The 16,408-nt window shown below is 31.0% G+C and overlaps 1 protein-coding gene across 1 annotated transcript; it reads left to right on the forward strand.

Moving 5' to 3' along the window:
• Positions 1–274: 274 nt before the first annotated feature.
• On the forward strand, positions 275–7,557 carry LOC132734358 (uncharacterized). The gene is made up of 8 exons (XM_060721083.1): positions 275–423; positions 1,579–1,629; positions 2,189–2,272; positions 3,435–3,465; positions 3,953–4,186; positions 4,583–4,936; positions 5,590–5,814; positions 6,380–7,557. The coding sequence occupies exons 1-8, from the start codon at positions 403–405 to the stop codon at positions 6,622–6,624; spliced, it is 1,245 nt and encodes a 414-aa protein (XP_060577066.1). The 5' UTR covers positions 275–402; the 3' UTR covers positions 6,625–7,557.
• The last annotated feature ends 8,851 nt before the right edge of the window (positions 7,558–16,408 follow it).

Here is a 16,408-nt window from a genome sequence, read left to right on the forward strand (position 1 = left end):
ATAATCTTAGATCCATTTAGTATCACCACACCCGGGAATTATCATAAAGCCCTGATGATCAGGATACAGACCTTTTGGAATAGCTTTTTTGAATACCAAATATAATGTCATTGTAGTCTTCTTAATATGTTAACTTAACAGATAACGTCATAATTATGATACAAGGTGCGGTGCAAATTAATTTAAACGGACAGTTATATAACTAGTTTTTTTATCACGATATACACGCTTTTAAAGAGGATATTTATTTCACAGCAGGAGGTATGTTATATATTCCTGTCCACACATGTTGCATACCAATATACAGGCATGCCATTACATGGTTAAATAAAATGATATTTAGATTTTTAGATACAGGACTTATTGCTTAAATTTGTGTATCATTCTCTGTTGAAATGTAAAATGGGAGGAATAAATTCATGTGTAAGTTGTCGTCGTTATTTCAGTTTGATAAATTAAAATCAAAAAATAAAATGTACGGTGCCTTTGTGTATTTAAATGGCAATAAATATCGTTTTTCGAACGAAATCTCTATACTGTCAATGACAACATGAATTTATATTCCATTTTGGTTTACCATTATTTTGTAAACTGTGTTAGAATATCTTACAGCTTTATGTATTGGTTTATTTTTTTATTTACAACTAGTAAATATTTTTTCAACAGCGATACACTATTTAAGGTGTAGTGGAAATATTATGTTTCAATGAACGGGTATTTATTAACCTTGTACTGCATTTTTGTATATACTCTCTCAACATGGAAATGTAAAATCGTAAAGCATATTTTATATGTTTAGGAAAGGCAAACTTTAAGTGTGAACGATTGTTTAAGAGAAGAGAATATTGATGTTTTGAAGGGAGTTTTGTTGTAGTTGATTGCCTATAATTGTATGATCTTAATTGATCTATATTTATTGCTTGTATCTAGTTGTTTTGGTTTTTATGTTTAGTTATTAAGTAGTTTTTAAGATATATATAGTTGATATTTTTTGAGTTTTATATTGTCTTTCCCCAATTTATGTTAAGGGCAGATCACTTATACGAACGTCTATAACAGCTAATTTTGTTACTTTATATATCCTCTTATTTTTATATGCTTATTCAAGATGTTATTGAATGTCGTAGATTGTTTGGTTTCCAAATACTAAGCTAAAGTTCTGTAAAAGAATATCCTTGTTACAAAGTTTAAGCCTATTTTAAGTAGGCATAGGTGTAAGAAAATGATATTTATACGTAATATACAATAAGTTGCTCTTGAAAATTAGTTTTAAAATTTTATGGGAAGTCTAGTAAATAAGCTATGACTAACCTTGAAAATAGTAGTGTACATGAAAAAAATGGACAGTGCAATGCAAGGGCAGATTATCCGAAACTACTCCGTGACTACCATATCTCTCGCGAAAGCTTCTGTTGCCATATTGAATGACACAGTTGAAAAAAACTATTTTTAGAATTTGCCATAATGCATGATTCCATTCAAAGTACACGAAATATGATTCGTAGTAAACAAACTAATATTTTGGTCGAAGTAACATCAGTGACATTTAAGATACGTTTCTTCTCTCCTTTGTCATAGGTTAGTGAAAAGACATCTAAAAAACAAGATATTGAAGAAGTTTTAAAATGGGTAAGTTATACGATGAAAGTATGTGACAGGTGGTAAAAAAAGTTTCAGATAAGAAACAACATATCGGTTTTATTCATTATGTCGTTCAGATATTTATACTACAAATTTTGTTTCATGAAAGCATATGTAATTTGTCTTTTGCCGTACTTTGAATATTATGACAATTCCGTTATGTTAACGAATCGTGATATGTAGGAAGAAAACAAGATTAAAATTTGCAACGATCATTCAAATCGTTCACGAAACGACCAACTGTAAATGATTGCTGTATCGCAAATGATTAAAATACTATTTGTTGTATGTCTTACAAATTTAACAGGATGAGACATAAAACATCTGTGTTTTTAATGTGCTATGTTTCAACAAGTTTATTTTATTCAAATGATACCTTAGACATACCTTAAAACCTTAGACATACCTTAAAAATTACAATTTTTCAAAACAACTATACATCCACGCATGTTCACAAATCAAGCAATGGGCTATTTTTAGATTTGTTGTCTTCTTTTACTGTTTAAGTTCAAGTCATGTTCAGGTCTAACGCATATTATTTTTTCAGTTTCAGCATTTAGACCAACACAGTGATGGTGACGAAATTGTCATACCCAGGGAAACTTTCAACAAATTATTTGAACGTTTGAAGGTAAAGTTTCTATCTAACTAACCAATTTGAAATAAGTAAAGTACTGAAATATATCTAAACAATATAGACGGTTACAAATCTGATTTAATTTTTAGCAATGAAAAATATTTTATTACTTTTATAACATATGCATTTTTATATCACTGATTATTCAGAAAAGAAAAGAAATGACATACACATACACGCACGCAAACGCACAGACGCACACACGAGTGCGAAAACACTCCGTCCGTCCCTACACATACACTCTATACAAGTATTGGTTTAAACAATATTTTATTTCAGCAAATATATATATATATACACACAATATATTACAATAAAATGCAAAAAGGATTGAGTAGAAAGCTAGAAGCTTTTTTAGAAACTCTCTCCTTGAAATGAAACAGTAGTTATTAATGATAACATTCATATATAAACAAAATATTGTATGCTTGTAATTCTAAGAGTTCAATAATAATCCAAGTACAAAAATTATGAAAATGAAACTAAATAAATTAAGATAAACATTAAGACATTGATATACATTAAAAGAAAATTTAGCAAATAGTATATACAAGTATTGTTCTTTTTGTCACTATATTGTCGCTCGCATACCAGTTCTGCTTTAATGTTTGTAGTTGTTTTTCTTTTTTTTTCTTCTTTTTTTTGCATTTTATCTTCAGGTTCCTTTTATTTGACCTTTTTGAGAAAAAACAAATATATACTGACGCATGACTTTATTAAATCAAAACAAAACTATAAAGACACAATTTACATGTGAGAATGAATTAATGTAACCATCATACCTGCATTTTCAATAACGCCAATAAAACTTTTGTTCTCACACAAAACAGTTAATTTGTCCTTCTCTTTTCAAAAACCTGTAGGATTATACAAAAAAACAACAGAAATACAGTTTACCATTATCATGCAACTTTACAAATTGGTTTTGGCCTAATAGACAATTAATTATACAATAAAGTTATTTATGTATTTTAAAATACAGTATTCCATTTTTGCGGCACAAGCCGTACCGTGAACTATTTTAAATTTTTAGGCTGCAATCACAAGTTGTGACCCGTGATCAGCCTCAACTTAAAAGCACAGCAAACGGATATGCAGCTCTACTTTCTAACATATGAGGTTTCTCAACCCAGACTACCGTTTTTCTTTATTTCAGGAGATGGCAAATAAAGATGAACACAAAACTGGTATGAACTTAATGCTTCAAAGCACGCAGTTTGAAAATGAAACTACTGAAATAACGAACATTTATGAACATCTTGTTTAAAGATCAAATAATAACGATTAAGGGGGTATCATATTTTAGACTAATATCGTTTGATTTTAATGAACACTTTTCAACAGGTTGCTGACATATTATAAATACTATTTATCTAAAATTACTCAATGGTTAAAAGCCGTAACCAAAGTAATATTTATAATGATAAAATGAATGAAAAACTGTCCAACTTAAATGTAAAAGTAACAAAACAAAGGAAGTTCATTTATGTATGCACGTTTCCGATTTGTGTAAAATACTAAAATGACCTTGAGTATTTAATATTGTCGCATATGTGTACTCTGGAACAAAATATATATCCAACTTCTTAAGAAGTTCCTTAAGAACTAAATTATATTATCATGTCTAATAAACGCTTTCATATTTTGCACGATTATTTGTTTCCTTTTTACTAGATCAATACGTCAGTGCGCCGAGAGTTCAAATACTAGACACACGAAGCACATCGGCAGTTACAATGTTTATAAAACAGTTGCAATATGAGATAATGCATCGGAATCGTATTGATACTGCAGTTATTGGAACAGTAGCAGAGGCACTTCAGAAAACAGTTTTAATTCTCGTGTGCAACAAAGGACAAGGCGGATCCACAAAAGCGTTGGTTGAAAAATGTCTGAAAGATGTTGAACGTGATTATCCTTTTCGCTATTTTCATTAATATCTAACTTTAACAAAAAAAAGAGTAATTACATGCAGATATTGAGTCAAATGGATATCATTATATCCCCGTATTGATAACGACAATTGTCTTTTAATGTACTGTAACAATACTTTCACTTAAGTTTTCCCAGACGTTTTATAACGCTTAATCCTGGAACACTACATGACGTTTTAAGACTAGTTTCTTCGACTCTGTGATGTAAAAACAGTTCAAATCGGTACTATAGTAAATATTCAGTTAGTATGAAAGAAAGATATTAATTGCTTGCCTATAATTAAAACGATTAATTGTTTTATTTAACCGTAATCGTTCAAAACCTAATATGATGCTATGGCTACAATCAAGCATGAGCATTTTGTTTCAGATTGTCACTACAACAGAATTATTTTAGTTATTGTACACGTTATGAGAGAACAAAAACTTCCCAAACTTCCATCTAGTGGCGAGGTAAAAAGCGAGGAAAGTTTCATGAATATCGGAAAGATGGTTGATATGGGTTTCTATGACGACACTATATATCAGTGTGATATGAATATAAAAGCCATTGAAGAAATTGTGCAGTTCTGTAGAGAATTTCGTTACCCTGCTAAAGACGAGAGTCAAGCCCAACATACAATACTTTCCGTCTCTAATCAACCAAAAGATTCCTCTGACCAGGAGACAAATCAACCACAATTTAATTATAGGAAAACAGACGTCATTGCCTTTGATGGCAGAAGTTAGTCATAGTCTTTTTTTTTTTGATAAAATGTTTATATTTATACTATATGTATACTATAACTTCATACATATACCGGTACCGTTGGTCTGGTGGTTAAGGCGTCCGCATTCGGTACGGATGTCAAAGGTTCGAGCCCCACGGGGAGCGTTAATTGAAGGACGAATGTTTCTTGTAGGACTCGTTCCGCTTCGTGAGCCGCAAGGTAGTTAAAATGAATGGTTATCGATTCCTATCCGTCTGGCGCCTGGCATAGTGGTAGGAGTTGGGAGGTATATAATATTCAAACAATAAGTGTCTCATAAGTCAGAAACGGCTGGCCCTTTGAGTAGGGGTGACATTATAATAAACAAGACCTTTACTTATTCTACAAATAAACTCTACTATGAACAGCTTGGATAGTTTGGACTAAAGCATTTTAGAAGAATTTCAAAATATTTGTCTTTCATTAAGTTTCTTTAGTAAAGTTTTCACAGACAAAACATATATATATATACGTACATTTAAAGTTGAAAAATAACTATAATTAAGGAACCCTGTACTATTTTCTTTATTTCTGTTTATATACATATATTTACATATATCAAGTATGGTGAAAGTTGTGTTTAAAACTGCTTTAAACTGTTATTATGTCTAAATGCTTTTATTTGTAGGATATCCCCGCAAAGCGGTATATTTGATGACCCCGTCTAAAACGAATGCTATGTCAGCGTTTACTAAGTTATTTCAAGCAAGAATGAGGGGTTTTGGAATCGAGATCGAAGAAAAGGAGCCAAGTGATGCTAAGAACCTTGATCCTAGTTTGCTGTTGATGATAGTTTGTAATGTCACAACGCGCATTGAATCTGACATCAAGCGCTGCTATGATGACAACTTACGTATGTAACATTAATTGCTGTTTTTTTAAATTTCTTAATAGTTTTAGATCGGGACATTTGATCCTTACCAATTTACATTCAATTGACGAGATTTTGTAGCATTATATTTATCGATTAATGTTACTAATAAAAACAGTAGAATTTCTACATTTACCTAATTTGTGAATTGGTCCAAAATATATTGTCTGAAATAATATAAGTAATAAAATGCAATAAAATATGTTGATAGTTTTCATATACATGTTCGGAAAAAATATATTTAAAATAGCAGATAATAAACTGTGATCTAAAACAAATTATTAACATAAAAGCTCATACTGAATCACTTACTACTCTATCCATAATTTATTTTTAGGAAAAGTCTTATAACAGTATTCAAATTATGCATTTCTTGTGTCTGTTCATTGTTTATTCAATTGTTGAATGCTAATGGAAAATATGCTCATTGTAGACAACTGCACTTTAGGAGTAATTAAGATTTTCGACATACGTACACTGTGCCAAACATACTGTTACTTACATATTTACTTTAAAGAAAAGAAAAATATATATCTGACTCTTACAGAAGCCGCTCAAAACAGAACAATTTTGATAGCACTGCATGTCACTACAAAAGGAAAAGAGCCAAAGCTGTTAACAGAGCAGAAACTAGCAGCGGACAGTTTATTTCCGGACAGTTCATTGATTAAGATTATCGACATTGCTTTTAATACTGAACATGGAATATATGAATGTGCAATGAACTGCACTGCAGAAGATTATTTTCGTAATCTTGAGGCAAATTTAACACCCATCGACAACGTAATATAATGAACTGTAAAAAAAGATTTTTTTCTCTATTTTCCTTTTTTCTTGTATTTTATCTCGTTCTGTACTTTTATTATAATTATTCTTATAATTCGTTATAATTGCAGAAAATGGCAAAGAGGTTAATCGGATGGACGCGTTTTCTTTGTAGACACTTCTGTTTTGTGCTTTCTTCCATGTTTCTGCCCCAACCAAAAATAAAAGAAATAATGAGACAGGGTACATGAAACGTAAAAAACACAATAAATCAAGGTGTGTTTGAGAAGAAATGACGTGGTATTTCAAAGTCCTGTGTGTATAGCAATTGAACCTTCTATCAAACAGTCAGATGAGATTGACTGATATTTTTCACATTAGAGGATGCTAGTCTTTGTAGTTTCGTTGAATTGTTTGGTCACTGTGATTAAGGTCAATGACACATATGCCGCATTTGGTTGAGTGGTTTAGTTGGTTGACTGCAAACCACTGTCTCCTCACCGCAGGTAGTTAACTCTCAACAGAGAATGTGGAGTGTTCCATATCAGAATGCTGTTAAACTAGCATACGAATTGACATTAGTTTTACGCGGGGGCCAAATTATGTCTGAAATAATGCAAGGATTGGCATCTGAGGTTTATTGACACTTAAAAAATTGCATGCCACTGTACAAAAAACAGTAGTGGGGCGACATAACGCCTCCCCTTTCCAATAAGAGACAAAGAAAATTTGCTTTAAAACATGTTTTTCTATACAACCTTTAAAGTCTTTTTTATAAAATTATGTCTGAAACATGTCCTTAATTCTTCTCTACCCTGAGTGATTTAATTTGGGAGACAGCATGAAGATAACCAGTGCTTATACACACTGAACACACGTTGCTGATATTGTTGATTTTATATTTGTGCTTTATTATTATAACTCATTATTTTAACATAGTGTGATAATAAAGTTTTAGCTCTAAAGAAAGTTTGTAAGTGTTTATTGTTATATCAACTTGAACTTTAATTGGCAAAATATTTACAGTCGGAACATTAGTGCGTTTCAAACACACGTTGTGGTTATTGTTTTATTTCTTTTTATTGTACTATATCACTAAGTGTTTTATCCTTGTGTGATAACAGAGAATCGTTTATCGGTATTAAAATAAAAATAGGGTCATCGATGTGTACCTTTCGATGTTGACAATTCGAATATGATGAAATAATTTGTAAAAAGGTTTAATATGTAAACATGTTTCCACTTGCCCATACTGCACAACGACTAGAAATAGTATTTTAGCGGACTGTCGGTGGTAAAACGTCGTCTGCTATAATGTATTGTCCGAATTTAGAACAAATAAAAGTAATTTTGTCTGCTTTGCTTATTTAGACATACCAGTAACGCGTTTGTTGCAAACCAGATATAGCGTTTGATTAAAAAAATCAAATAGTAAACTGCTTTGAAGGCCCTCATTACTGTCCCGTTATCAATGGCGGACCTAAAACTGTACAGTCGTCTGTAAGACAATATTGCGACGTCCAGTCGCCACGCCAAAGTTGGCTAGAAAATTTGAAAAGGGGTCCGTGCAAATAAAGTCAAGTTTCCTGTTTAATTTTAAGCCGTGTTTCAAATAGTGAGTAAAAAGTGTTAAATTGAAGATTTAATAATCATCACTGTATAATTACATTTGTGGGATTAGTTCAAATAAGCCAATTTTCAAAAATCTGCTTTACTTAGGTAGACGAATACAAGGTGGTCAGAAGATCGTATATATTACTGTAAGTAGTGATCAAATTGAGCATGTAACATGTCAAAATGTGCTAACTCTGGCGTTTATTATTAAAATTTCCATTTTTATTAATTTACCTAGACCACTTTGCTTATTTTGTCTTGTTTTACGGTGCATCAGTATATTTTAAGATTTATGGTACCGGAACAAGATCGATGGTTTTTCCTACCCGCGAGTATTACAGTTTTAGGCAATACCTGGGAACTATCCACCTCATTTGCTGGAGCATAGAGATGCATATGCTTAAGTAATCCGAACACATTTTGTCGCCTCGTACGATTCCAAAGTGATCTACGGTGGTTACACCTCTGATGCCTCAAACCTTAAATGCACCACCTCAGCAATAAGGGGTAACAAATAAAAATGAACTCGAAATTGGAGGATTGAAAAGATAAAAACAAAATATAAACGATTATTATATTTGTTCAAAAAGTTTGTGCATACAATAATTATTTATTCTTTCCAGTGTAATTTTTATTATTTTTCTAAATTATGAATATCAATTTTGCATTTTAGTAGCGACTCTGTACGTGTAATGTGAAACGTACACGCTTTAAATTAACAGATGCAATACTTTCAACAATCAACAAACAATTTTAGACTTTTGGAAATCAAAGATTTGAAATAAGTTCAGATGAACTAGGAAATTAGGTAAAATAAAAACGAGATTTATTAATGCGCGCCTTGCTATATACAATGGAACAATAATGTCACGTTATTCATTAGAATTCTATAAATGTTTACATCTTTAGAATGGGCAAACATGACTCTCAGTATGTTAACATTTTTGGTTTTATGTTTGGTACCTGACAAAAGTAGTGCTATGTGTGCAATGATTTGTTATTAATGTAGTAAAATGATAACTAGGTAATATTTTGACTTCATATGAAAAACTAAATCAGTCTAAAAGTACTAATACCAAATGCAGCTGAGGAAAAAAATGATTGATATATTTATCCAATGATGAGCTTTAAGGACATTATAAAGATATGTCAATATAAAGTTTTTTAACAAATAAACGGCCAAGTATTTCTTAGGCATAATATACATTTAAGTACTTAATTATGTAAGTAGGCATTATTGTCATGTGTTTTTTCATATAAACGGAATAATAACTTGGAAAGACATTTCTTAAAGATTTGTTAAAGTCTCGTAAAATCTAATGAGCAATAACACATTGAAAATAAGAGACTTTCCATCTCCTTCAGCGCGTGTAATTTGCGCTATTCGTTATCTGACTATTGCAGGTACGATGTTCACCTTCTTGATGTCATGCGTCTCCATATCTGTCAAAATCATTCTGTGGTGTTTGCATTGAATTTAACATCATGTTGTGGCTACACGCTACATTCATTAGAATATTGCTTACCAAAACTCGAAATATGTTAGATGTTTGCAAATACTAGTGTTGCAATCAGTTTTAACAAACGGTTTTAATCAATCATTCTCCTCATACTACCAGAAAGGCGTCTTTTGCGATTTTGAGTTATAATTTTTCAGTCTTGGTGCAAAGATTGTTCAAAAATTGCAGGTTTACTACCGGTGGTTCGTACCATTGTCAAAATAAAATCTAAATATTTAATTGTGTTCATGTCAAAATTAAGGCAAAGTATTTCACTATGCTGTTATTTCAAAGGCCAATATTTTAAAGTTCGCCATTTTAAAACAAATTACTTTCAAACTGATGACGTAAAGCAACAGTCGAATATTTTTTGTGCTAAATGCAAAAAGGGCTTTATTGAGCACTAATTATTGGGTTGTGCCTGATATGCATACTTTGACAGTTATAAAGGATTACGCAAAATTCACCGCGCCTTTAAATTGAATTAGAGGTAATGTAGAGCATGATGTCAATCGGAAATCAAATGAAGTAAAAGATAAGCAAAATCCACGATTTACTGGGACGACCCTCATTTGTTATGTTTTTGTAAGAAAGATCGGGGACATTCCAAGCATATAATTTATTTAATGTTCCATTGTTTCGATGGAAGAAATGCAACTTTAGACAGATCATATAAGATGAATATTACATGGAATTGAATTATCTATTCACATTGTTTTGTTCAAAAATTTATACAATAATTATATTTGAATTGCAAATTTTCTAAATTGTTTTATATGGAATTTGTTCTGACAATATTACATAACACTTCATTATCCTCAATTTCAGATTCTCTTATAATTACTTATTTTTCCTAGTATATAATTGAGGAATGTCATTGTATGGTTGTTTATGAAATTATGATCAAATATTGTATCATAATATCTAGCGATAACTATCGCATCGTATTATATTATGCATATTTATTATGACGTTTTGAATAACATTTTGTGTAAATCGTGGAAACCATATTACAAGATCTTATATTTCACTATTGCACTTGTACATATGGTGTGCACTTTCTGCAGCAATGATGCTGAAAGCTTAGGACACCTCTTATTTTGACAATTTAGTTGTTTTTGATATGATTCATGGTCGTTGTGAAAATACTCATTTGCATTCGACAAGAGTACAATTTATATGCATACAAATGCAGATAATGAAACGAATATTTTCCTTTTTTTATTTTAATTGTAAAGAAGTTCATTTATAATTGTAAAATAAAGTTAAAAAAAAACATGTAAAGAGGTTGCCAAGCATCACATTTAATACTAATACCAAATCGAGAGGGAAACGCAAAAATAACGTAATTAACAAGGAAGATATTTTTGAAAAAACAACGGGAAAGATTTGAAATATATTTTCTTTTCTTCATTTCAAGATAAGTTTTGTAGTGTGGCATTATATCTTTATTATGTATTAATTATGTTTACATACAATATGAATAGAAACAATTTTCATAGAAATATTTAGAGAGATATTACACTTATCACAGACCTCTTTTTATTTTGGTTTGAATGTTGCATGTGTTTTTGTTGGTTCGATTTAGATATACATGTCTTTGTATGTATGTTTGTATGTATGTATGTATGTATGTATGTATGTATTAATCTTTTTTTTAAATAAACGTGGTTACCCTTTAAGGGCCTAAAAAGAGAAACTTAGTTCATAAACAAATGTGAATTTTAAATTACAACATTTGTTACGAACATTTATGAGAGCCTTGTCTAATGATTCTTAACTTATATTGAAATGAGAACATGTAAAAGATTTATTTTCCATATTCTATACCATAGTCATAAAACAATCAACAAGGAAAACCAATCATATATGTATATTCATATATCTTAATATATCGTTAGAATGAAACATGTCTTCACAGGATGCTTTTGTACCTTCATTTTCTAGAACAGAAAACTTTGCCAAGAGTTCAAGTTCATATACTTGACACCAGAAGCACGACATCATCCTCAATGTTTGTGAAAAAACGTAGTATCAAAATTGACAACACTGTTATTTTAATATTCAAATATACAATTAAAAACATTCTTAGTTCTCATGTGCATGGGCCTAGATATCAGTACACAGGTATGTCAAATGTAACTTGGGAATAGTCAAAGTGTTGACACGAGGTGGAGGGGAAAATGTTTGAACTATAAAAAACACTATCCCCGAAATCGAGGGACAACTGTTCCGAAATAACATATGAAATAACTGTTTTATTACCTGGTCAATAACTATTTTAACAGTACTTGCAGAAGAAAAAAGGAACAAGTAAATAGTTTTATAAATGTGTTAAAGCTTCCAATGGAAATCCTTTATGACGTCAAAACATAAGTGAAACAGTCAAACTTATTGACCGGTCAACAGTTTGCGAAGTCAACTTTTTGACATTCGCAAAATTTTTGTGACGCATAAAAATCCACTTATACAGTAAATTATACTAGGTGTGTATCTAGACAAAAAGCGACTTTAGGAACGTGCAGTATTTTACGTTCCATTTTAAAACGTAATAGATAATGCCAAATTATCACGTTGTTTGATTTTGTCCCGAAAATTCAAACCATGTTAATTACGAAAACATAGGGTTACGAACAGTATTTTAGTTCAGATGTGTATATAACGCTATCTTTATTTGCCTTAAGAAACGGTGCTCCGTTAGGGCCAGTGCGTTTTCTCTAAGACCAAAATGCTGAATAAGACAGTTAGATGATGACAGTGCGACAGGATGATGGTGACAATACGGCATTAAGATGGCGAAGCACGACAGCACAGTCTGTCATTGTGGTGTCGTGCTTCACCATATTACTGTTGTATTGTCACTACCGTACATCGTATTGTCACCATCGTACTGTCGTTCTGTCACCATCGTAACTATTGACTGATAAGCCCTCGTATAGCATCTTTTGGGATTCGAACTCACTCCTCTAAGAGAGCCTGTCTCAGTTCTTGGATGGTGACTGGTTTAACATGTTAACTGAAATCGCTTTCTGAAGAATATCAATGGGCGACCACCAAAGCAGACGACCGTTTTATTGTGTTTCAGGCACGACACAACCGCTTGATGAACGCCACATCCAAAATGAGGTTCAGAATTCATCAGGGTACATACAGGTAAACAGAGACGACAGGGAACGACCAATAAACGCTTGGCACCAGTATGCATAGCTAATTATGACCAGTATGGTGTGGGTTTGGTTATGGTCTGGGCAGGGGTAAGCATGCAGAGGAAGACCAAGCGTGATATTTTGCCAATGTGCTAAATAAAACTGAAACTGGAACATAATATATTATATTTATTAGTTTTTAATGTGCAGAATTAATCAAAATAAGAATTTTAATTGGTATACACAGACAAACATGCAATACATTGTCATGGTTACATTCAAAATGAAATATATATACAATATCATAACAAAATCAAAATCAACTAATGCTGTCTTTAAAAAAATTATTATGTTAATTTGCTGTAAGTGGCATTGCTATGGTAGTCTTAAGAATTTACATTGGTATTGACAGATTTATACATAGATATAAGTGTTATTTTTAAAACAGATAGAATTATGGTAACAAATTAAACTATTTACCTACTTATAATCTACAATGACAATCTTACTAGTAAGTAACTTACTTACTTACTTACTTAGTGGTTGAAAAAAATATTATTTTCTCAAAATACAGACGATAGGCTAAAATGATTAAAATAATCCGTTCAAATAAAACATACGAAGAAAATATATATAATCAAAGAAGCATATTCATTTGGAATAATCATGCTCAACCAAAATAAAAAAATAAATAAATAAGAGAAACAATTCTGGTTACTTATATACTTTTGAAGAATAAAGCATTACATACAAAAATAAGGCCTTACATACAAAAATAGAAATTCTGACTTACTATATGTCCAATGTATATAGAGAGTACATGTATATATGTATATATGAGCGGGTTCCTTGTAAAAAAATGAAAAGCGTATTGTAAGATAAAAAACTTTGTCAAGAAACAACGGATAAACACTTGAGCATGTCGTTAACAAATGAAGAAAAAGAACTCGGAGAGCACTGAAAACACAAAACACGATAATCACAATTGATTTCTACATTTTCCCGTGATAAATATACAGTCGTTGTGATGTTGTTGATATTAGAATCAAAATGTGAGATTGATAGTTTTACAAATGAAATTAAACTAAATATGACGAATAGGAAATTAATAATCAAAACCTGATTATATGTACGTCACTTACAATGTTGAGGTCGCACCTACATGACAGGTAGCAACCCTTACATCTGTGCGATACTGGACATTGTACGGTTATAATGGGGCAAACACCGTTATTGTTATTCGTACATTATGAACAATAATTATAAAGTTTGTGCTACATGATTGTATGATAAAATAGGCACATGATAAGGGCTGATATTAATAATTATAGACGAAAAAACAATTAAAAGCATAACAAATTAAAAACTCAAAATTAATGTTTCCAGAAAATAAATTCAATTCCGCCAAAGATTATAATAAACTGCCGCAATAATACCGTATATTGACAAGCACACGATAAAACGTTGACATTAACAACCACGAATTGAACCTGAAAAATAAAAATGAAAAATCAATACAGTTGACAACTTTTTTTATTCAAATGTTCACGCACACGCACGTACACATACTCAAATTCAATTTATTCCCCAAAAACTCAAACTCAAGCATTTGTAGTTAACTGTGAACAAAACTAATGAATAAATTAAACAATACACGGCTATTTTCATTTGCATCGTTCAAATGATTTCACTATCAGCTAAATAGTAAGTAAACAACCACAAACCGTTTCATGCCGGATTCTACAGCAAGATGCTTGATCACGACTTTCATTTGATATCAATGAACAATTCTCCCCTAATAAATCTTAAATTATTTTTCTGTCTTCTGTGAAATTGATTTAATAAAATAAAACAATACAAAAAACATTACATAAGTAACCTCTGTTATACATAACATATATATCATCTCGAGAGAAAATGACAAAAATATTCGGACTGAGTCTTATAACTTATATTCAAACAAAACTGGTTGTTACATTGAATTGTTACAAAGGTTTCTTACATCAATATTCGGTATGGTCCCTTGGAAGGCCACAGCAAGACGTCAACACAAATTTAATTTTAAATTATCAAAATGATGACATAAAATAATATTAAACGCTATAGACACAAATTAAAACTCTATGTTTATCTAATATTTGATACAGCTTAAAAGCAAGACAGAAAATGTCCAATATTTTTTTTAGTTTTTTATTTCTATACAAAATGTTAATGATAGAATAACTGAATAACTGTATGACATTTTCCCCATAAAATTAATCAACTGCATACAGAATGTAAAATATCCCAGGTCATACACAATCAGAAAATGAATCAAATCTTATTGGTATATGAGTGAATGCATTAAAAGTGACCTAGGGTGGGCCGGCTAAATCCATGCATCTGAATTATCTTATTGTATAGAATATATTCATTTTTAAGCAATGCTATACTCGTACTAAGCACTTATCCATATAGATTAAACTGTTTTCATATACAATTCAATGACACAAAAATGACACCTAGATTCAGAGGGTCCGACCTTAAACACGTAGCTCCATAAATGAAGACAAAAATAATGTAAGGGAAACCTTTATTACGTTTCAGGACTTCTTCTCATAGATTAAAGTAAAACATGGTAGATGGCATCAACCTGAAGTAATTCATTGCAATGAAAGAAAAAATATGTAATATTTGCTCTACATTAGAAGACAAACTTATAATGCGTAGTGTTAAATGTTGGGGATTAAAAAAAACAACAATAACTATACTGAATTGTTAACACCACAAAATGAAAGTGTTAAGGGAAAATCGTTAAATAAATAATATCTAATAATCTTTTAAATGTCTGCTTCAGAAACTAATGGTTATTATCTTTCAATTATATTTTATAGGTAACGTAATATTACATACTTGATTTTATTAAGTGAAACTTATGTTTAAAAAAAGTAAAACCACATGTAATTCGTCATTAATGAGGATATGTGTACAACATGACTATTAACAACTTGGCAAAGCTAAAGTGTGACATCGGGGCATGATTTACCTAATCTTTGTTGTGGACCAATATGCCATGCAACGTGGCCAAAACCTTGGTGACATTTTTCCCTATGCAAGTTAATGAGATGTTGTTGATTTAGGAAATGATGGTTCGGTCTGACAGCAGACGACATATCACGAGCAACATGCTTCTGAGCATTTGTTATGATTTCTGATATTGAAAGAAATTATATAATTATGTTTTCAATATCTAACTTAAACACCTTTTGAAACATATGATTACATGTGTTTGCCCAACAAAACATATTACATATACGATTTGCACTTACTTTTAACGGAAACATACTGTAACATGTCAAATAATTATAAAGCGTAATAGCAAAGAAAAAATTATGAATATTTGATACACACACTTTTATAATTATAATTTCACGGACTTATTCAAACTTTCATAAACGTACCTCTCTGATAAACGTTTGATACCACTCTTTTAGCTCTTTCTCGCCAAACATGTTTTGAGCCTTCTTAAAGCGTTTATCGGCGTTAAGCATTTCCATAATGTCCTTAATTCCC

This window comes from Ruditapes philippinarum, unplaced genomic scaffold, assembly GCF_026571515.1.
Source record: "Ruditapes philippinarum isolate M1 unplaced genomic scaffold, ASM2657151v2 ctg1168_1_1_1_1, whole genome shotgun sequence".
NCBI classification, from domain to species: Eukaryota; Metazoa; Mollusca; class Bivalvia; order Venerida; family Veneridae; genus Ruditapes; species Ruditapes philippinarum.

Bases quoted from the DNA above. Each gene is read 5' to 3' on its own strand.
- LOC132734358 (XM_060721083.1), top strand. From the start codon at position 403: ATGGGAGGAATAAATTCATGT. The intron at 3,466-3,952 runs GTATGAACTTAA...CCTTTTTACTAG, and splicing joins TAAAGATGAACACAAAACTG to ATCAATACGTCAGTGCGCCG. The intron at 4,187-4,582 runs GTGATTATCCTT...ATTTTGTTTCAG, and splicing joins ATGTCTGAAAGATGTTGAAC to ATTGTCACTACAACAGAATT.